At 37.6% G+C, this 21,879-nt stretch overlaps 2 protein-coding genes across 2 annotated transcripts; both read left to right on the top strand.

Moving 5' to 3' along the window:
- Positions 1–2,355: 2,355 nt before the first annotated feature.
- LOC110289428 (olfactory receptor 4B1-like) lies at positions 2,356–3,281 on the top strand. The gene is given in 2 exon segments (XM_021155629.2): positions 2,356–3,253; positions 3,256–3,281. Coding segments are annotated over 2 exon segments (924 nt in total).
- A 9,391-nt stretch (positions 3,282–12,672) lies between these two features.
- On the top strand, positions 12,673–13,599 carry LOC110289517 (olfactory receptor 4B1-like). The gene has a single exon (XM_021155758.2). It carries the CDS (start codon positions 12,673–12,675, stop codon positions 13,597–13,599), a length of 927 nt encoding a protein of 308 aa, XP_021011417.1.
- Positions 13,600–21,879: the final 8,280 nt, after the last annotated feature.

The raw sequence follows: 21,879 nt of genomic DNA on the forward strand, positions 1-21,879 counted from the left end.
AGTGTATTTGAAATTCATGCTGTCCAATTTTTTGTTCCAAGGAAGCATAAGAGTATATATCAGCTGCTCAGACATAAAGGTAGGTGGCATGACTAAATGCATGACACAGAATTTATCAGCTGATATAAGGTGTTGGGCTAGTCAAATGTTTTCTTAGAGCCACGAGAATTTATTTTTGAGATAAGGTGGTTAGGGAAGAGAGAAGAACTAAGATCATGATTTTTCTTATGGTATAAAATTCATAGCATAAAATTTAATGATGCCAAAATTCTTTTACAATTATGCATTCTTTAAAGTACTATTTGGGGATAACCAGTTTGGAGCCTGTGATTGACACAGGCTCTATTACTTTACTCCAGGTCAGTCACATTAAACATCAAAGGTCTCATAGTTTTCACTAGCCATGGTCTGTATATATTCTAGTATAAAGCAAAGCAGGAGGTATTTCTTTATCATTTAAGTAGCAGAGAGTTAGAATGGGTGAGTGGGGGCAGGAAGAGAGAGAAGGAGTCAGGGAAAGACACACACACACACACACACACACACGCACGCACACACACTCACACACAAGCACACACAGGTATTTTCAGAGACAAGGGTAATTTCTAAAGGAATTTGGGATGAAGCCTGAAAACACTGTGGACCTACTCAATTCTCCTATCTATAAGTGATGTCTCATTATTTGTTCTAGTAAATTTATCATAATTTCTGTAATGTCAAGATTAAGTTGTGCTTAAATTCAAAGAAGAGTTATGTGTTTATTTAGATAAATATAATTGAAATTTCTGAAAGGTCATACTTAATTTTAACTCTTCTCTTATGCCTTTTCTATGGATGCTGTTAATGAATGACTGGTTCATTTAGTCTATATTTGGCATTTTTGGGGTCACATAACAGGTCCTTGTTCAAGAAAGTAAGACAATATGTCTTCTATTTGGGTAGATAAATAATACTACCATAGCTTTGATCTCTCTCTCTCTCAATATATATATATATACTATATATATGTAATATATATATTACATTTTTCACTTGTAAAATAGTATAATTCATAATTCTATGTTTGTAGGAAATTTACTATCTTTGCCTCATGTAACAGTGAAGTAATTCAGAGCAGTGGCACATGAGTGAGCAGAAAGCATTGCCTTGTTAGTGATAAGGATGGTAAAGAAGATGGTGACTTATATTTGTCTCAAGTAGCTCTTGTATAGTTTATTCAAGAGTTAGACAAACATAAGTACACAGGCATGGCAGCATTGGATGTACCTGACCAAACACACTGTCATGCTTATATTCCACATAGACAGAAGCTCATGAAGTATATTATCTGAAATATTTAACAGTAGGAGAGGGTAAGGGGCTTTCTATGCCTAATCTCTTCTAAGTTCATCCTGTCTCCTTGGGAAGGGTGTGGCTGGGAGTGTTTTATTACTGTATCAGGGAAGAAAAATCTCTATCAAGTCATGTACCTGCAAGATGATGCTTCTTAATAGAAAAAAGATCTGATATGTTGTGTTTCATGATTTACAATATTTAAATATTGTAACTGTGACCTTGACTAACTTTAAGATACCAAGATGGTATTCCTGAATGTGAAGTTTGGGAAAATTACATCAAAAGCAGTTCCAAATGGCCCCATATACTGCCCCCAACACCTGTGTGTAGAGTTAGACTCTCCTTGCAGCACACTGATGGAAGTACCTGTACATACACTTGATGGCAGTTTGTTCTCTAGAGTGATTGTACTGGTTTTCATGTTTACAATGGAATATGAGAGCAACCATAACTTTTACATTAGCACTTGGTGTTTCTCTTCTGCTAATCACCTTTCCAAGTGAGAAGCCTTGATTGACTTTTAAGTGAGTGTTTCTTTCTATATTTTATAGTGATAACGGTAATCATAAGTTACTGGTGAGACATAATTTCACCTCACCTACATTAATATATTCATACAATAGAAAATGGATACTCCTTGAGACATAGAAGAAAGAAATAAAGAATAGATGTAAAGAAATATGTCAAGGGAATTCTCCAAGAAGAAGAGGTATCAAAATGCAGTAAAGAGTGTACAAATATATGTTCTTAACTTGAATGGCTGCCCAAATTCAAAATGTGTGGTTATGGGCAAGTAATCTTTTCTATGGGTTTCTCTTTTCCAATGATAAAACCAAGTAAAGCAAAATGTCATAAAATGTTAGTGTACTATGGTAGATTCTGAATTATTACACATGGGCTAATGGAATGATTAGTAAGTGGGTTGCTTTCTCTGACATCCTGTAAATGATGTAACTGGTGCTACAATGTTTTATTTTAGGACACTTACTGCCTGATGTTCACTTCTCCTCATCTGAACTCATGGCCAGGGAAAATAACGTGACTGAACTGATCATCACTGGCCTTTTCCAGGATCCAAATGTGCAGAAGGTGTGCTTTGTGCTGTTCCTTCCTGTGTACCTGGCCACAGTGTTGGGCAATGGCCTCATTGTTGCAATGGTCAGTGTCAGTAAGAGTCTGCGTTCTCCCATGTACATCTTCCTCAGCTCCTTGTCCCTGGTGGAGATCTGTTACTCTTCTACTGTTGTCCCTAAGTTCATCACTGACTTACTTGCTAAGGTTAAAACCATCTCCCTGAAGGGCTGTCTGGCTCAGATATTCTTCTTCCATTTCTTGGGAGTGGCTGAGATATTTTTGCTTGTGGTGATGGCCTATGACCGCTATGTGGCCATCTGCAAACCTCTTCACTACATGAATATCATGAGTCATCAAGTGTGTCACACGCTGGTGGCTGTTTCTTGGCTGGGGGGCTTTTTACATTCTATAATTCAGGTTCTTATCTCTATTCAGTTGCCCTTCTGTGGTCCCAATGTGATTGACCACTACTTCTGTGACCTGCAGCCATTATTCAAGCTGGCTTGCACTGACACATTTGTGGAGAGTGTCATTGTAATGGCCAATAGTGGCTTAATTGCTCTGTGTTCCTTCCTTGTCTTGGTGTCCTCCTATGTCATCATCCTGGTCAACTTGAGGAAGCATTCTGCAGAGGGGAGACGCAAGGCCCTCTCCACCTGTGCCTCTCACATCACAGTGGTCGTCTTGTTCTTTGGACCCGCCATCTTCCTCTATATGCGACCTTCCTCTACTTTCACTGAAGACAAGCTTGTGGCTGTGTTCTACACGGTCATCACCCCCATGCTGAATCCCATCATCTACACACTCAGAAATGCAGAGGTGAAAAATGCTGTGAAGAAATTGTGGGGAAAAAGAATATAGGTATGAAGTGAAGGAGAGCTAATGATTAAAAAAAAAACCTATTGTTGAAGTGGGTCTATTTTATGTGAGATATTAAAAAATGGTAACCAAAACATTAAGGACATCAGATTATTACCTTTGTATATTTCCTTAATAGGTCAAAACTGCATGGTGTCCTAGCATTGCATAGAAGCACAGCACTGAGCCACCTCTTTGTAATCTTATGGAACTTGATTATCTTCCTGATACTTGCTTCTATTATGGCTGGAGTAATTTGAATATTCAAGCCAAGTAAAAATGTAAAGCCCATTAAAAATTTATAGTTTTAGGTCAGCCCTGAAAGTATACATGTAAGTAACAGTGTACAGACTGAACAGGTTATATATGCATATGATAACAATTTAGAAAAAGAGGCCATGCATTTAAAGGAGAGTGGGAAAGGTATATGGGAAAGTTTGGTAGGAGGAAGGGGAAAGAAGAAATTTTGGTATTAAGTAAGAAAAAAATGTATTTTTTTCCCAAAGTGAGAAAAATGTATTTTAAATGATACTTAGTAACATATAATTATGGGGTATAGTATAATATCTCAATACATCTATAAAATGTTAAGTAATCTGTCTGATCAGGGTAATTGGCATGTCTATCATCTTTATACCAACATTCTCATGTTGGAAAGATTCTTCATCCTCTCTGCTATCTCTTTTGAAACATTTGATTAATTTTTGACACTATTAGTTATCAATACCTAATGTAAAAATACTAGAAAATGTTCCTTAACCCAGCTGCACCCAGTACAAGGAGAATATTTTCACAAATACAATTTGGGTAAAGTTTCTTCTGCTGCTTCCTTTTGTCTTATTTATTTAAAATACCCCAGGATAATAACTTACAAAGGAAGTTAGTTACACTTAATTTAGAAAGGAAATCAGTCAAAGGAATTAATCAGGGGACTCTGTGGAATAAGGCAAAGAAAAAATAAGGCAAAAGAAAATTTTCTTCTTATCTGAAAAAATGTATCACTTAACATTACATCCAAAGATTTTTCTATTATTCTGATGTTCCTAGAGTCTTATATAATATACTAATTATAATCACTGGACAATTCCCATGAATAATTTCAGTTCTTGTGACTTTTTGGCATAAAAGAAACTTAGGCCCTCTTACAATGTCCAAAATGACATAGACATTCCAGTTGGGCAGTTGACTGTGATAGAGTTCTTCACTCCCTCCCCTCCAGGTTAGGATTTTTTAGTTAAAGCTACATCAGTGACTTCTGTGTGGCTGGGGATTGCACAGCTTGATAAAGTGTTCCAGTGAACTATCAACATTTTCAGAAATTATCTCACCTACTGAGGGTTGTGGGTCTACTGAGAGCTCATTATTCTCTTTGTTCTACTCTCAACAGAAGAAACCACAGAGATTAAAGGAAAATATTTTCCCATTGTTTTTAAATTAATTCTTTTATTTTTTGAGATTGTAATATAACTACTTTATTTCCACTTTCATTCCTCTCTTCTATGCTATCTTTCAAACTCATGGCCTATTTTTCATTAATTGTTGTTATAGTCATATATGTATACATATACACATACATATTCTTGAACACAACCTACTCAGTCTATATAATCTTATTTCCATGTTTGTTTTCAGGGCTGACCATTTGTTAAAAAACAAAAAGCTTGTGAAAATTTAAAAAAAAACCTTCAATTCAAGAAATAGTGACAGTCTAATTATATCATTTCAGCATTGTAATCTCTCACTGATCTGTCACATTAAAATATAAATAACATGCATTTTTTTTTTTGCAAGAAAAATTGCAGAATGCCGGAATCTACTCTGTATATAGTTCTACATTCTTTTTCTATTGAGTGTTTGGATCTTTAAGGTTTGGCCACATATTAACATAAAAAGAGATAGTTAGTGATCTGGAATGCAAAGTACAGAGACAGAAAGTCCAGCAAAGTACAGAGACAGAAAGTCCAGCACTGCCTGGAAATCTAATGTGGCAGTGATCATAGATAGGCCCATTGCAGTGAAAGACTGATGAACTCAGTCCTAAATTTCATTTAAAAAGTTTAAATTTTAGTCATCACATGAGGTTGGTAGATAAAAAAACATTTTGAATTCATATGCTGTAAGAAAGAGAAGGATAAATGGATCCTTTTTACTTCAAAGAGATTCTTCACGTATGCCACACAACCTTTTTGTTTTCGTATTATCTGAGAAAATCATCACACGGCCCTCACTAATGAGGCTGGAAATTGAAGTATTTTATTTTGTGTTCACCTAAAAATATGAATTTAATTTTGTTCTATTCCTATGTCTTTTCCATAATCCCAAAGAGGAATAGGAGAATGGATCAAAGTGTCATATGGCATCAGATCTATTGTAGTTTTTCATGTAAAAATTTTTTCTACAAGTATTATTTATAGTGGTTTGGTCTTATCACACAGCCTAATTGCAGCATAATTTTCTTAAGCAATGATCTATTTCAAGGGTTTGTGTTCATTTAATAATTTATTCAGCAAAACCAATTGAACATGTGTTATGTGTGAAACGTAGTTCTAAGAGTTAGTGAGTGATGCTGCCCAGACAGAGAGCATCTTTTCATGGTGCTCACATTCCAAGCAAACCTTTTGCTTCAAAGATGCTGTAGAATATCTGGGTCAACATTGCTGATAGGAGCTTCTCTGATGGTGATAGCTGTATCTGTGCTAAGTTGCATTGGCTACTGAACACTTGAAATATTCACAGCATTCTTTTAACTTTGTTGAATTATAATTAACGCTATATTTAACTCATACTAACGGCTACTGAAATGGGTAGCAGGACTCTAAAGGCCTTCTTGTTTACTTCAGCTTCAAACCTGTGATCAACTCGTATGGTCAGGGGTGGGACAGCTCCTTTTCCAGGACCCCAGTGGTTCAATGAGTAACTTCCTCTAATCTCAGGCTCTTCATTTGTTAGTTCTTCTAACTCAGGTTTACCCACTTAACTGTCTTACCGTCCCGTGGTGGTACAATCCCACCCCCTGACAGAGATGCCAGTGTGATCACAGCCCTATCTCTCAATACTACATGACTATTACACATGAATGTATGCAAGTGATGCAGCCTTCAGTAAGTCACATGTTAATGACTCAAACTGTTAGCTCTGCTCAGACCTCTTCCTTGAATCTTAATTCATATGCCCAACTTTAGCTATTGTGAATAATGCAGAATAAAGATTGATGTATGAGTGTCTTTGTGATATAGTGAATTGGAGTCTTTTAGTAAATGCCCATGAATGGTATATCTGGATCTATTTTTAGTTTTTTTTCTTTAATTGGAAATAAATTCTTCTTCACACAATATGTTCTTATCACTGTTCCCTCTCCTTTATCTCATCCCAGATTCTTCTCAGAATCTTGTGACCTCTCTATCCATCTAACTGGACACCTTTCTTCCTCTCTTTAGAAAGCAAATAGGCAAATAAAACAAACCTGATAAACCATAAAAAAGAAAAATGCATGAGAAACAGATAGACATGCAGAGACTCACAAACAAAAATAAAACCAATAAAAGTATAAAACGAGAAACTAAAGCATACAAATAATGGGCCAACAGGGTAAGAAATGTCCAAATAAAGCACTATGAGATAAAAGTATCTCCAAAATAATATTGAGTTTTGTTATTTTATTATGTATCCATCTACAGTTGGACATGATGTCCTGCCCTTTCAGTGTGGTTTATATACCCAGTGAAACCTGATTGAAAATTTTTTCCTTTGTAAACGGTTGTCATTTGGAGATAGCTTCCTTGTTTGGAATGGGAGTTTATGTCTACTTTTCTCTCTTAATCATAGAACCCAATCGGCTTAGCCCTGTGCAATCCCTTGTGCATGCTGCTCAGATGCTTTCTTGGTGCCATGCAACCCTTCTGGCTCTCACAATCTTTTCACCTCCTTTTCTGCATAGCTCCCTGAGCACTGATTGGGAGGGGTTGATGAAGACATCTGATTTAGGATTGACTGTTCCAGGGTCACTGCACATTATTCATGTGTGGACCTCAGTATTTGTTCCCATCTACTTCAGGAGAAAGCATCTCTGCTGATGGCTGAGCAAGACACTGGTTTATGGCTATAGTAGAATTTCATCAGGATAACTAATTCCTTTAGAAGAACAATAGTATCTGATTTTCCCCTAGGTCCATGGCCTATCTAGTCTTAAGTTCTTATCCAACAGGGCAGTGTCAGGCATGGGTCACATCTCATAAAGTGGATATTAAATCCAGTAAAATGGTGGTTGGTTACTCCCACAACTTTTGTGCCACTATTGTACCAGCATAATATGCAGGCATGCCGTCACCACTGTAGACCAAAGGGTTTGTGGGTCGGCTTTTTTTTATCTTTCTCCCCTGGTAGTATAAAGAGTACTTTTAGTACTGTCAATAGTAGTCAGTAAGGATGAAGGCTCTAGTTAGGCATCAGCTCAACTACTTTTCTGTGTTCAATGAGATATGGAAAGGTTATTTTCAGCAATAGGACCATCATTGCAGAGAGCAACCAATAGCTGTGGCAATAGCCTGAATTGTTTGGAAGTATTCATGGAGTCCTTTTGGCCAACAATTAGATGTAGCCCATTCTTAGCAATGAAAGTTTGATTTGATGGTGAGAGCTATCCAGCTGGGGCTTTGTTTCACCAGTTATTTGGTAATTCCATTTAAATTTCTTTTATATATGTACATATTTTAAGAAGCTTGTACTGTAGTAGGTATTGCAGTAAGGGCCCTCAAGTGCCCTTTGTGTTAGTTGTCCCCCCTCAAATTCTATTCTTTTCTCTGTCTTCCTTCTTACTCCCCATTTAATCCCCCTGATCTCTCCTGCTGGACTATAGTGGGGACATGTTGCTCTGGCTATTATTGTGTTTTTACACAGACATCTAGGCTTCTAGTTTGTAAAAATTACCTTTTCCATTTCTCATTTTTCTCCATCTTTCATATAGTATACAAATAAGGATTGAATCAATATTGTTTTTAGTCTATTAACTGAGAAATGTTCTGGCCCAGAAAAATTCATTATTGAATTCTGACAGGTCTTTGAAGATGAATTAACACCAGTACTTCTCAAACTATCCTGTAAAATATGAAGGGTAGTATTGAATTTGTTCTTTGGTAATTTTGTTAAGCAATATTGTATCTATGTTCATCAGGAGATTGAACTCTAGCTTATTTTGTTGTTGCTGTTGTATATTATATGACTTTGATATAAGGATAATACTGGCTTCTTAGAGAGAGCTTGGTACCATTTCTTTCCCTTATCTTTTACAAAATAGTTTGGGAAGTACTGGTGATAGTTCTTCAGAGGTCTGTCAGAATTCAGCAGATTCAGTGAATCTATCTGGGCTTGGATGTTATCAGTTGATATATTAAAAAATATTGGTCCTTTTATTTTTCTTTTGTTATTTTGTCTAAGGGTTCTCTGATCTTGTTTATCCTTTCAAAGAACCAAATCTATTTTCTGTCTACTTAACTTGGGGTTCACTCATTATGGTTTTACTTAGGCCTTAAAGTGTATTGTCATTTGTTTAAAGACTATAATGAGTCATTAAGGGCTGTATATATATGTGTGTGTGTGTGTGTGTGTTTGTTAGAATTGAGTGAAAATAAAAGCACAATACTGGCCAAAACCTATGAGATTGGAGAACCAAGATTATTGGAGCATAAAAGTGCTGTTTTTGGAACTTCATTTGCAAACAGCTTGAAGGAGATGTGGCCCAGATGCTTGCTGTCAGCCACAGTGTCAATGATCATGGTGAGATTGACTTGTGGCTGTAGCAAGCAGTGACAGGTGATAGCAGCATCTGAAAAGCCAAGGCTTTCATTTTAAATAGAAGTAGAAACTGGAGAGTAAGAAGTGATGAGGGGACCTTGCATGACTGTAGTGCATACTTCATTAACTGCTTACCCGGAGTTATTGCCTTTGGGCTATGCCATTCATAGTCTGCTATTTATTTCCAGGGGAAATGTGTGTGGGAGACATCCTTTAAAGTTGTTTCTTTCATTATATTTTCACAACATTACTAAAATCTTATGCCTATGCATGGAATTAATTGAATCAGCTTTATCCTGTTCTTACATCATATTCCATTGGCAAAGTTTTACTCTAGAGAACAGGAATTCTATGGGGAAGTTGGTCTCTTGACTACAGTGTGTAGCATAATTTATTTTAAATAGTTCAAGGTTTTGGGCACTTATTCACAACTCTTGGAGTCTGAATGAGGAGGTAGGATTCCCACAATACAATAGGATTTTAAATTTTCAGTTTTTTTAAATTTGTGGTTCTTATTTCTTAAATCCATATATTATCATTGATTTACCCCTCCCCTGTATTTTCTTTGTCATTTGTCTTCGGTGTTATCTATCTTGTTTTATAAAGCTCCCAAGACCGCTGGTGATTTGTCCTTGATCTTTGAGTCACAGTTGTATCACTACTCAGTTCCTTCAGGAAGCAGGTAGATGTTTCATAGGAGCATCAATTTTTAAGTTAGTAACTGGAAGTAACTAGAGCACGGGCTTGAAAAGCTAACTAACCTCTCTCAGCTTCTGTCACTTCATCTGTGAATAGGAAGTAAAATATGTCTTTGAATTCTTTCAGAATCACCCTTAGAAGAGTTAGCTGATATTGATCTGGATTAGGTACACTGTGTCATGGTGAGACATATGCTGTGAGGGGCTCTTAGTAAAGTGATCTTATTTGCTCAGAACTAGGATTTAAGAGGGAAGAATACAGTGATCATCCACATCTCAGCTGTATTATGAAGTTCATGTTAGGTGCATCTTGGGTGTCTTTCAGTTCCATCTTATTCAACTCCTTGCTCCAAGGCAGAGCAGCTCTTCTGACTTAAAGGTGGGTGATGTGCCAATAAGCAAAGACCAAAGTTTCTTAGCAGCCACATGATGTTGAACTTGTAATTTGTTCCTAGATTCAGAGTTCATCTGTTAAATTTGTTAAACTCTGTGTGTGTGGTGTGTGTGTGTGTGTGTGTGTGTGTGTCTATGTGTCTGTGTGTGCGTGTGTGTGTAGTGGTTAGACACAATTGCTACACAAGGCTCTGCTTTACATTTTTTTCAGGCATGATGTCTCTTGTTGTAATGCAAATTTTAAGAGACTACTTGATATAAATTCCACATGCTCATTTGCTGATTTATGCTTCCATATCTTGGTCACTTTGTCATCTGTATTTCTAGGTAAGGCACCATTGTGGATGGAGAGGATGTATTTATTAATAGCTATGTAAAAGAGTAGGGACAAAGAAGTGGGGGTTAGAGAGAAGAAATACATGAAAGGCTGAGATAATAGATAGATAAAAGTTGTTTTTCAAAGAGGAGAGCTACTGTGTATTCTCCTCTTGTTGATGAAGCTTAGAAACATGGGTCCTTACATGATTTTCCTCATCTCTGAATATCTCAGACTGGTTCTAGTAAATTTACCTTTATTTTTGTAATAGAACAGGAGTAGATCAACAGACAATCAAATGAGAGGTACATGTTTATATTGTCAAATTAATGTTTCCCTTGCTTCTAATAGTTGATAAATTGTATTTCAATTTACTTTTGTGCTACACATGTGCCCTATTCTTCTTAGGCATAGTGTGGTAGTTACAGAACACAGGTGCTGCACTCTGATTGCCAGTTTTCAAATCTTGGCTTTGGTGCTGTGTAAACTTAAGACAACTTATTTACTTCTCTGCCAGTAATCACACCAAATTCACAGGTTTGTTGTATATGCTGAATATATTAATGCATATAGAGTAGTTATAAATGTTTGATATGTTAGGTAGCTTTGAAGTGATATTCTTTTCTATTAACTCGAGATGCAAACAATTACAAAATAATTTATCATGATTTTAATAGTAAACAATGTAGTTTTTAATAAGACATATAAAGAAGAAGCCTAAATAATGAAAGATTCTATTAATTTTGCTGAAAGAAACATGATGGGGTACTATTAGAACAGAAAGTCAGGGAGATTCATTCTTACAGCAGTGCAGGTCATTGTATAAGTTAGGAAGGAAGATATACTGAAGAAAGAGGTAAGGCCACTTTATGTTAGAATAAAGCTTTTTAGTGTTCAGTATGGGGATGATAAGAAGGGTACAAAGAGTTTACAGTTAGTTTAAGAAGACTCTTACATTTTCTCTGAAGATATCAAAACTCATGATTAGGGCAGTAGGAACAGTTGGTACTTTTTAGTAGAGAAGTGTGGCTAGATTTTTACATCAGGGAAATGGTTGAAGCATTTCCCCAGTGCTTAGAGAGGAGAAGATCTATGTGGGATTGTGTAATTTATGCAAACTCACTGAACCAACAGGACTGCTTTTGGTCTTAGAAGATGCATAAGGCTAGAAGAAACAGGGGTGTTTCTGGTGCCAGTGAACAGGAGGTTGTGGAGGTGGACAGGACTCTGACTTCAAAATACTTGAGTTGATGTTTGCTGGGTAAGAAAAAGAATGGTTGAAGTGGCTCAGATTTTAAAGCCATTGAAAGCCAGTTATAGGAATTCAGAGTTTCCCTGGTTATTCCTAAATAGCAGGTCATTAAACTGTAGTGAGAGAGACTCAGGTGTGCCCTGCCCTGGTTATTCCTAGGTAGCAGAGTAATCTGAGGAACGAAGGGTGTGGTAAAGCAATTTTCTGATATCTGTTACAGGAAGGATGGGGCTGGGCAGCTGGAGACTTAAAGACTTTGGTAATTTAGGTATCAGTCTTCTGAGTGTGAGGAGATGACAGCAAGGATGGGAGGAAAGGGCACGCTAGGGATCTGTTGTAGGTCAAATTAATGCAGTGGGGCTGGCTGGATAGGTATGCCAATGAAACACTGACATCAAAGCTGCAAAGCCAGGCAGCCTGGAGGGTAATGGGATGGATCATCAGAACAGTTTCTAGGTCTTACCTGCCCCTAGGTCTTCTGTGAAATCACAACATAGTCCCATCATCTGCATTCCTAACTCTGCCCATGTCTTTTCTCTGTGCTTCTGAGTGATACGGGAAAGGTGATTCTGTGTTATCTCCCTATTCAGCAACTTGATTTCTTAGGTGACTGAATATTCCTGGTGATTCTAAAGCCTTGTACCAAATTACAATTCTTATTTCGTAGCAGATGTCATACTGAATGTAAACATAATGCTTGTTGTGCCCTTGAATTTCACTGTAATTTGCTGTCCAATATTTTAGAGTTTTTTTTTTAAAAGCGTTAGCCTTTTTAGTCCATTTCTTTTAGCTTCCATGAATGTCTGACTTCTCTTTCTCTTTTGAGGTTATTCCTCTTGTTTTTGCCACACAGCAATATTCTTCCTAAAATAAACAATGTGAATAGTGTCACGATTATTGCTTGTTTTATTTCAGGTCCCTTGACTGCTGGTATCCAGTACACTTGAACTGAACTCATGGCATTTGTAAATGTGACTGAGTTGATCATCACTGGTCTTTTCCAGGATCCAGAGGTGCAGAAGGTGTGCTTTGTGCTGTTTCTTCCCGTGTACCTGGCCACAGTGTTGGGCAATGGCCTCATTGTTGTGACAATCAACATCAGTAAGAGTCTGTATTCCCCCATGTATTTCTTCCTCAATTACTTGTCCTTGGTGGAGATCCTCTACTCCTCTACTGTTGTCCCTAAGTTCATCACTGATTTACTTAACAAGATTAAAACCATCTCTCCAAAGGGCTGCCTAGCTCAGATTTTCTTCTTCCACTTCTTTGGGGTCACTGAGATTCTCTTGCTTACAGTGATGGCTTATGACCGCTATGTGGCCATCTGCAAACCTCTTTACTACACAACTATCATGAGTAGGCCCAAATGTCACCGCCTGGTGGCTGGTTCTTGGGTGGGGGGATTTTTTCATTCTATAATTCAGATTTTCATCACTCTCCCTTTGCCTTTCTGTGGTCCCAATGTGATTGACCACTACTTCTGTGACCTCCATCCCTTATTCAAGTTGGCCTGCACTGACACTTTTGTGGTGGGGGTTATTATGTTTGTTAACAGTGGATTATTTTCTGTATTTTCCTTTCTTTTCTTGGTGTCCTCTTACATTGTTATCCTGTATAACTTGAGGAACCATTCTGCAGAGGGGAGACGCAAGGCTTTATCTACCTGTGCCTCTCATATCATGGTGGTTGTCTTGTTCTTTGGACCTGCCATCTTTCTGTACTTGAGACCTGCCTCTACCTACACTGAAGACAAGCTTGTGGCTGTGTTCTACACGGTCATCACCCCCATGCTGAACCCCATCATCTACACACTCAGAAACGCAGAGGTGAAAAATGCTGTGAGGAAGTTGTGGGGCAAAAAAGTGAGCTCAAGTCTGGAATAAAATTAAAAGCATGAGACAATCAACGGCATGACTACTCTGACTAGAACTCGAATCTGACTTTAATCATCAGTGAAGGGACAGATTAAAATCTGCGTCCTCATGGTTTTTGTTTTATTTGAATTCCATCATGTCATAGGCATCAGTATTTTGAAGTATGTTCAAATTGGTCTATTTTACATCTCTTTTTTAGTGATCTATAATGTGTATGATTTAGGAATAGAACTCCTCTAATGTGTGGACATAAAAGTTCTCACACTGAAAGAAATGAAACAGTTTATTCTTGTGCTGATATGAGTAAAGTGTGGGACTATAGATTCAGCTTACACCAAACACCATGTTTCATTGTGGGAACAGGTTCATAGAAAATAAAGATAATAGATCAAGGCATTATAAAATACATTGGTAAGAATATCAGGCTGATAGGTTATGGGACAGTGTTGGGGGAATCTCTGTTCTTGGATTCAAATGGCATATGATAACATTCTTAGTTTTTGGGTTGGTGAAGATTGTGGTTATTACATACCCCAAAGATTTGTGCAATAGTCACAATCTAATAATTAGTCACATTAGATTAGGTAAGAAGTGGACAATGGATAGCTGTAATGACTCTAAAGCTAATCCATGATAATTTGGCATGGATATTAAACTTCCATAATTGTAAAATTCTAATCAGTAAGTTTTTTTAGAATCTTAAACATGTGTGGCTTTTCCCTGGGAATCCCAGTTCACAAAAGGAACCCTACCCAGCTACCTATCAGCTCTGTGACCTTAGCTTTATTCATTTTCCTTCTGATGTTACCATGCTATTGTATGTGAAGGGATCTTGTAATCCAATAGCAAAAGTATTTGTTTTATATTGTCTGCTTGCAAATTTTGGAGGAAGTCCCAGGACTCCTTCCCTGATTCTACACATGTATTCCCTGGGCTGACCAGATTGAATGAGCAGCCTGTCCTTCACTCTCCACATCTGTGTTCTTTTCAGGTAACCTTTCATGATAAGTCACACACAACAGGAACTGAGCTACACAATGATTAAAGACATCAAGGTGATGACAATATTATTCATCATTTGGAGGGGATTGGGTCAGTATGAGGATACCAGGAACCAAGGAGGAATTTTCTTAGAAGTTACCTTAGTTGAGCTATAGCTATTACAGTGATGTTAATAGAATCCTGCAATGAAAAGATATCAACTTTACAAACTGCTTGGAGATGCCCCTCATCCTTATTTCAATTTGTTGTTGGAGTGGTTGATGCACAATCTGTTTGAGTAAATAGCTTTTGCACATCTCAAAGCCTTTTCATATCTATTACTTCTTGGAATCTTCAAAGCAACTCTATAATATTAATAAAGTAGTAATTAATTATTATGAGTGCCTAGCTATAGAGATTTAAATGTCATTTAGATTAGGTTTTGGTTGCAAAGAACAGAATCAGAACAAATCAGAAATAAGAGAAAAGTGCAGATGTAAATAATTCAGGGTTGAAAAATTCTCTATAGAATTTGTCTGTCACCAAGGCTTTTCATTTTTGTGTTTACCTCGTGTCCTAAGATGGGTGCTGGAGTTTCATTCATAATGAATAATTCTCAATGGTTAGATGATTTTTTTGATAAATTTACACACAGTTTCCTTGACATCCATTGGAAGACATGGAAGCTTCTCTTGTGTCCTTTCATGCGCACAGCTTCCTCCCCACCCAACATAAGCTGCTGCTCCAATTTCTATCATCATGTATTAATTGAGTCATGCTGTGTTCATATAAACACTAGCACTATGGTTGCACTCTGTTGAATTTGTCCTTTTTCTCTGATTTTAATGTTTTTGAAACTCATTAGTGTTATGGATTATAATAATTAAAATTCACTTTATTAAATAGCGTGCCATTGTAGGAATACATCACTGTAAATAAAAAAATTCTCTCATTGGTGGACATTGGGCTTATTTCAGTTATTAGATGCTTTAAATGAAGGCTGGGAGACATAAACGTGATTACAACCAAATCTGATGACCTGAGCTTGATCCTCAGATCCCACATGGTGGGAGCGGGGAAGAACACTGGAAAGTTGTTTGCTCACTTCTACTCATGCACTGTTGCATTCATGTATCCCTCCCCCCTGAAAATAAATACAAGGTTATTTTTACAAAAACCTTGAGAAGTATTTTTAAGTGCCTACTTTGTAAGAAAAAACATACTTCTGGAGGGCATCATCCTGAGTGAGGTAACACAATCACAAAGGAACTCACACAATATGTACTCACTGATAAGTGGCTATTAGCCCAAAACTTAGGATACCCAAGATAGAAGATACAATTTGCTAAACGCATGAAACTCAAGAAGAATGAAGATCAAAGTGTGGACACTGTGCCCCTTCTTAGAATTGGGAACAAAACACCCATGGAAGAAGTTACAGAGACAAAGTTTGGAGCTGTGATGAAAGGATGGACCATCTAGAGACTGCCATATCCAGGGATCCATCCCATAATCAGCTTCCAAATGCTGACACCATTGCATACACTAGCAAGATTTTGCTGAAAGGACCCAGATATAGCTGTCTCTTGTGAGACTATGCTGGGACCTAGCAAACACAGAAGTGGATGTTCATAGTCAGCTATTGGATGGATCACAGGGCTCCCAATGGAGGAGCTAGAGAAAGTACCCAAGGAGCTAAAGGGATCTGCAACCCTATAGGTGGAACAACATTATGAACTAACCAGTACCCTGGAGCTCTTGACTCTAGCTGCATATGTATCAAAAGATGGCCTAGTCGGCCATCACTGGAAAGAGAGGCCCATTGGACACGCAAACTTTATATGCCCCAGTACAGGGTAATGCCAGGGCCAAAAAAATGGGAATGGATGGGTAGGGAAGTGGGGGGGAGGGTATGGGGGACTTTTGGGATAGCATTGGAAATGTAATTGAGGAAAATACGTAATAAAAATATTAAAATTAAAAATAAATAAATAAAATACAGAAATTAAAAAAAACAAAACAAAAAACAAACAAACCATTTTCAACACTTTAAAAATACCCAGATTTTCACATCCTCTCCAGGGTTTAACATGGTGAGTACCTCTCATCATACATATATCATCCTTATATTCCTATAACCTGCCAGATCTAGCCTGGGTCTTGTACCAAATGCCCCAGCCTAGTCTGGTCACTGGCCTATGCAGCATCCAAGTTCTAGGCTTCTGCCCACATGCACCTTCTGTGCGGTCTCCATCACCTCACTTGGTATCTAGACTCCCCACATTCTCTACCAAGGTTTAGCCTTGTGAGTATTCCTGATATCCCCATACACACCTTTCCCACAAATCACCATCCTAGGTCCCATAACTAGTGCACCAGCCTAGTCCTGCCTTCCTTGCATGCATGGCAAAGGAACTCTAGTCTTAGGCCAGAATCCTTCCTACATATTACCCAAATCACATGGCTGTCCAATGTCAAATGGAATTTTCCCACAGATCTACCCCCTGGTATTCCAAGAATTGGAATAACACCTTGTATTCCAGCTCAGTCCTTTCTCAAGGAACTTCTAATCTCTAGGCCCAACCCACATCTACAGATTTTTTTCTACAACCTACTCTGTCTGCAAAAATAATACAACATAATAACTAGCAAAGGAAGTCCACATGCCAGATCTCATTGCAAGAGTGCCAACTACATGAAAGATCAAGCCAGTGTTTTCTCTCCAAATCTTCCCAATCATGTAGAAATGTTTACAAATGAGAATTACATAGATGAACTCTAGGAAACAGAATTTAAAAGAACAATCATAAACTTTATCAAAGAATTCAGGGAGTTTAAAGAAGACACAAAGAGACATATGAATGAAATCAAGGAGAAAATTCTTAAGGAGAAAAAAAATGCTAGAGTGATGCCCAAGAAACCACAAACATAAAATTGGCAGAAACTGATAAAAATCCAGGACTATGTAATTTTATTTATGAAATTTAATAAAGAGATAGAAAACACCGAGGACAGAATCTGAAATGAAGATGGGAATGAAAAACTCATTAATTAAGATAGAAAACTCAAAGGAAAACTTTATAAGTAGAAAGAATCAACCAGACTATAGAAAACCAGGACTTGAAGATAAAGTAGAGGTTCTAGATCAAATAGGAAAGAAATATGAAAAAATTTAAAACCACACAGGAAAGTATATATATATATATATATCTAGTATGGGATATCATGAAAAAACCCAAATCTTTAAATTATAGGCATAGATGAGGGAGAAACACCCCCCAAGCTAATGGTATTAACCCAGAGATTCAACAAGATCATAGAAGAAAACTTCGATAAACTAAGGAAAGATATACCCTACAAATATAAGAAACACACACAGGATATCAAATAGACAAGACCAGAAAAGAAATTCCCCACAGTATATCACAGTTAAAACACTAACTACACATAACAAAGTGTATTGAAAACTGCAAGAGAAAAAATGCAAGGCAGAGCCTGACCAGTACAGATGTAGATGCTGGCAGACAACCATCAGACTGAGCACGGGGACCACAATGGAAAAGTTAGGGGAAGGACTGAAGAAGGTGAAAGGGATTGCAACCTCATAGAAAGAGCAACCAACCAGACCCCCAGATCTCCCAGGGACTAAATCACCAATCAAAGACTACACATGGAGGGACCCATGGTTCCAGCTGCTTATGTAGCAGAGGATTGCCTTATCTGGCATCAATGGGAGGGGAAGTCCTTGGTCCTGTTGAAACTCAATGTCCCAACATCTCAACATAGGGGAATGCAAAGACAGTGAGGCAGGAGTGGATGGGTGGGTGGGTGAGCTCCCTCATAGAAGCAGGGGGTAGGGGGATGGGATAGGAGGTTTGCTGAGGCGAAACTGGGAAGGAGGATAACATTTGCAATGTAAGAAAATAAAATAGCCTATAAAAAGATAGAAAATTTATCAGATTAACAGCTGAATTCTCACTGAAAAATTGAAAGCCAGAAGAGCCTGGACAAATGCATTCTAACTCCAAAGACTATGGTGGCCAGTATAGACTAATATAGACTATGGTGGCCAGTATAGACTAATATAACTAGCAAACTATCCTTAGTAATTGAAGGAGAAGGAAGTGTCCATGACATAAACAGTCTAAAAAATTTGTATCAAACAAACCAAAGCTTGAAAAAATATAGGAAGCATAATTTACAGCTGAAGAGAGGAATGAATATAGCTGAGAAACTAGAGGAAAACCACAAAGCCTTCAGAAAATAAACAGCATAATGACTGCAACTAACATAATTTAAATAACTTTAAATATTGCTTTAGTCAGTGTTCTATTGATGTGAAAAGACACTATTAACCAAGGCAACTCTTATAAAAGCCAGGATGTAATTTGGGAGCTTGCCTACAGTTTTAGGGAATCAATCCATCTTCATCATGGCAGGAAGGAGACAGGCATGGCTGTAGGACAATATATGAGAGCTTTATAATGTGGTCTTCAGCAGCAGGCAGAAAAAAAGACTGGGCATGATATTGGCTTTGGAAACCCTTAGCCCACTCCAAGTGACACACCTCCTTCAACAAGACCACATCTACTCTATCAAGGCCATATATCATAAAAATTCTTGAACAGTTGGACTCCCTGGTGACTAAACATTCAAATATATGAGGCAATGGAAGGCATTCTCATTCAAATCATCCCAGATATCATTGGCTGCATTTCTCTAACCAAAAGACACAGACTGACTGAATGGATCGAGAAACAAAAATCCATTAATCTGTTGCTTACAAGAAGTGCACCTTTGTTTTAAGGACAGACACACAACACAAGTAAAAGGATAGACAAAAGCCCTTGGCCCAAAAGGGACCAGAGAACAAGCAGGTTTTGCTGTCCTCAGAATCTGACAAGATGGACTTCAAACTAAAACTAATCAGAAGAGAATAAAGACTCTTCATCCCAGTCAAGAGAACAGTTAATGAAGAAAATATTAGTATCCAAAACATATATGCTCCACACTCTGAGGATCCCAATTTTCTAAAAATTCCACTATTGGATTTGAAGATACAGATTAACATCAATCCACCAACAAAAGGGGATTTCAGTATCTCACTTTCCTTAGTAGACAGGTGTCTTAGAGTTTCTATTCCTGCACAAACATCATGACCAAGAAGCACTTGGGGAGGAAAGGGTTTGTTCAGTTTACTCTTCCACATTGCTGTTCATCACCAAAGAAAGTCAGGACTGGAACTCAAACAGGCCAGAAAGCAGGAGCTGATGCAGAGGCCATGGAGGGATGTTCTTTACTGGCTTGCTTCCCCTGGCTTGCTCAGCCTGCTCTCTTATAGAACCCAAGACTGCCAGCCCAGGGATGGTCCCACCCACAAGGGGCCTTTCCCCCTTGATCACTAATTGAGAAAATATCCCACAGCTGGATCTCATGGAGGTACTTCCCCAACTGAAGTTCCTTTCTCTGTGATAACCCCAGCTGTGTCAAGTTGACACAAAACTAGCCAGTACAACAGGTTATCTAAACAAAAACTAAATACCAGAATTGACATCATACATCAAATTCACTTAACAGATATCTGCAGAATATTCCACCCAAGCACTGAAAAATACACATTCTACTCAGCAACACAGGGGATTTTTAGAGAGGAAACTAGGAAAGGGGATAACACTTGAAATGTAAATAAAGAAAATATCTAATAAAAAATAGGCCATACCAGAGAAACAAAACAAATCTTTACAAATTCAAAAAGATTTAAACTACTACTTGCATCCTATCTGATCACAGTAAAACTTAAGCTGACAGCAAAAACAACCTCTAGTAAAATATACAAAGTCATGGAAATTAAACAACTTATTACTGAATAATGAATAGGTCAAAGAAAAAAACCAAAAAAGAAATAAAATTTTCCTGAAGGTAAATGAAAATAAAAACACAATACAACAAAATTCAGGGACACATTGAAAGCATTTCTATTAGGAAAAGTTATAGTTCTACGCACCTACATTAAAAAAAATCAGAAAGAGTACAAATACATAATTTAATGATGACACTCAAAAATTTAAACCAGATGAATCTGCTGATTGCCCTTTCTAATTCGTTGAAGAATTGATTTGGAATTTTGATGGGGATTGCATTGAATCTGTAGATTGCTTTTGGCAAGATAGCCATTTTTACAATGTTGATCCTGCCAATCCATGAGCATGGGAGATCTTTCCATCTTCTGAGATCTTCTTTAATTTCTTTCTTCAGAGACTTGAAGTCCTTATCATACAGATCTTTCACTTCCTTAGTTAGAGTCACGCCAAGATATTTTATATTATTTGTGACTATTGAGAAGGGTGTTCTTTCCCTAATTTCCTTCTCTGCCTGTTTATCCTTTGTGTACAGAAAGGCCATTGACTTGTTTGAGTTAATTTTATATCCAACTACTTCATTGAAGCTGTTTATCAGGCTTAGGAGTTCCCTGGTGGAATTTTTAGGGTCATATCATCTGCAAAAAGTGATATTTTGACTTCTTCCTTTCCAATTTGTATCCCCTTGATCTCCTTTTGTTGTCTAATTGCTCTGGCTAGGACTTCAAGTACAATGTTGAACAGGTAGGGCGAGAGTGGACAGCCTTGTCTAGTCCCTGATTTTAGTGGGATTGCTTCCAGCTTCTCACCATTTACTTTGATGTTGGCTACTGGTTTGCTGTAGATTGCTTTTATCATGTTTAGGTTTGGGCCTTGAATTTCTGATCTTTCCAAGACTTTTATCATGAATGGGTGTTGGATTTTGTCAAATGCTTTCTCAGCATCTAACGAGATGATCATGTGGTTTTTGTCTTTGAGTTTGTTTATATACTGGATTATGTTGATGGATTTCCGTATATTGAACCATCCCTGCATCCCTGGGATGAAACCTACTTGGTCAGGATGGATGATTGTTTTGATGTGTTCTTGGATTCGGTTAGCAAGAATTTATTGAGGATTTTTGCATCGATATTCATAAGGGAAATTGGTCACTCTTCTCAAGGATAAAAGAACCTCTGGTGGAATCAACATGCCGGACCTAAGCTGTACTACAGAGCAATTGTGATAAAAACTGCATGGTATTTGTATAGTGACAGACAAGTAGACCAATGGAACAAAATTGAAAACCCAGAGATGAACCCACACACCTATGGTCACTTGATCTTCGACAAGGGAGCTAAAAACATCCAGTGGAAAAAAAGACAGCATTTTCAACAAATGGTGCTGGCACAACTGGCGGTTATCATGTAGAAAAATGCGAATTGATCCATTTCTATCTCCTTGTACTAAG

The sequence above is a fragment of the Mus caroli genome, unplaced genomic scaffold (assembly GCF_978045245.1).
Source record: "Mus caroli unplaced genomic scaffold, Mus_caroli_1 scaffold_2, whole genome shotgun sequence".
Taxonomy (NCBI): Eukaryota; Metazoa; Chordata; class Mammalia; order Rodentia; family Muridae; genus Mus; species Mus caroli.

What these genes read in the sequence shown, in the direction of transcription:
- LOC110289517 (XM_021155758.2), top strand. Translation starts at nt 12,673, where the DNA reads ATGGCATTTGTAAATGTGACTGAGTTGATCATCACTGGTCTTTTCCAG.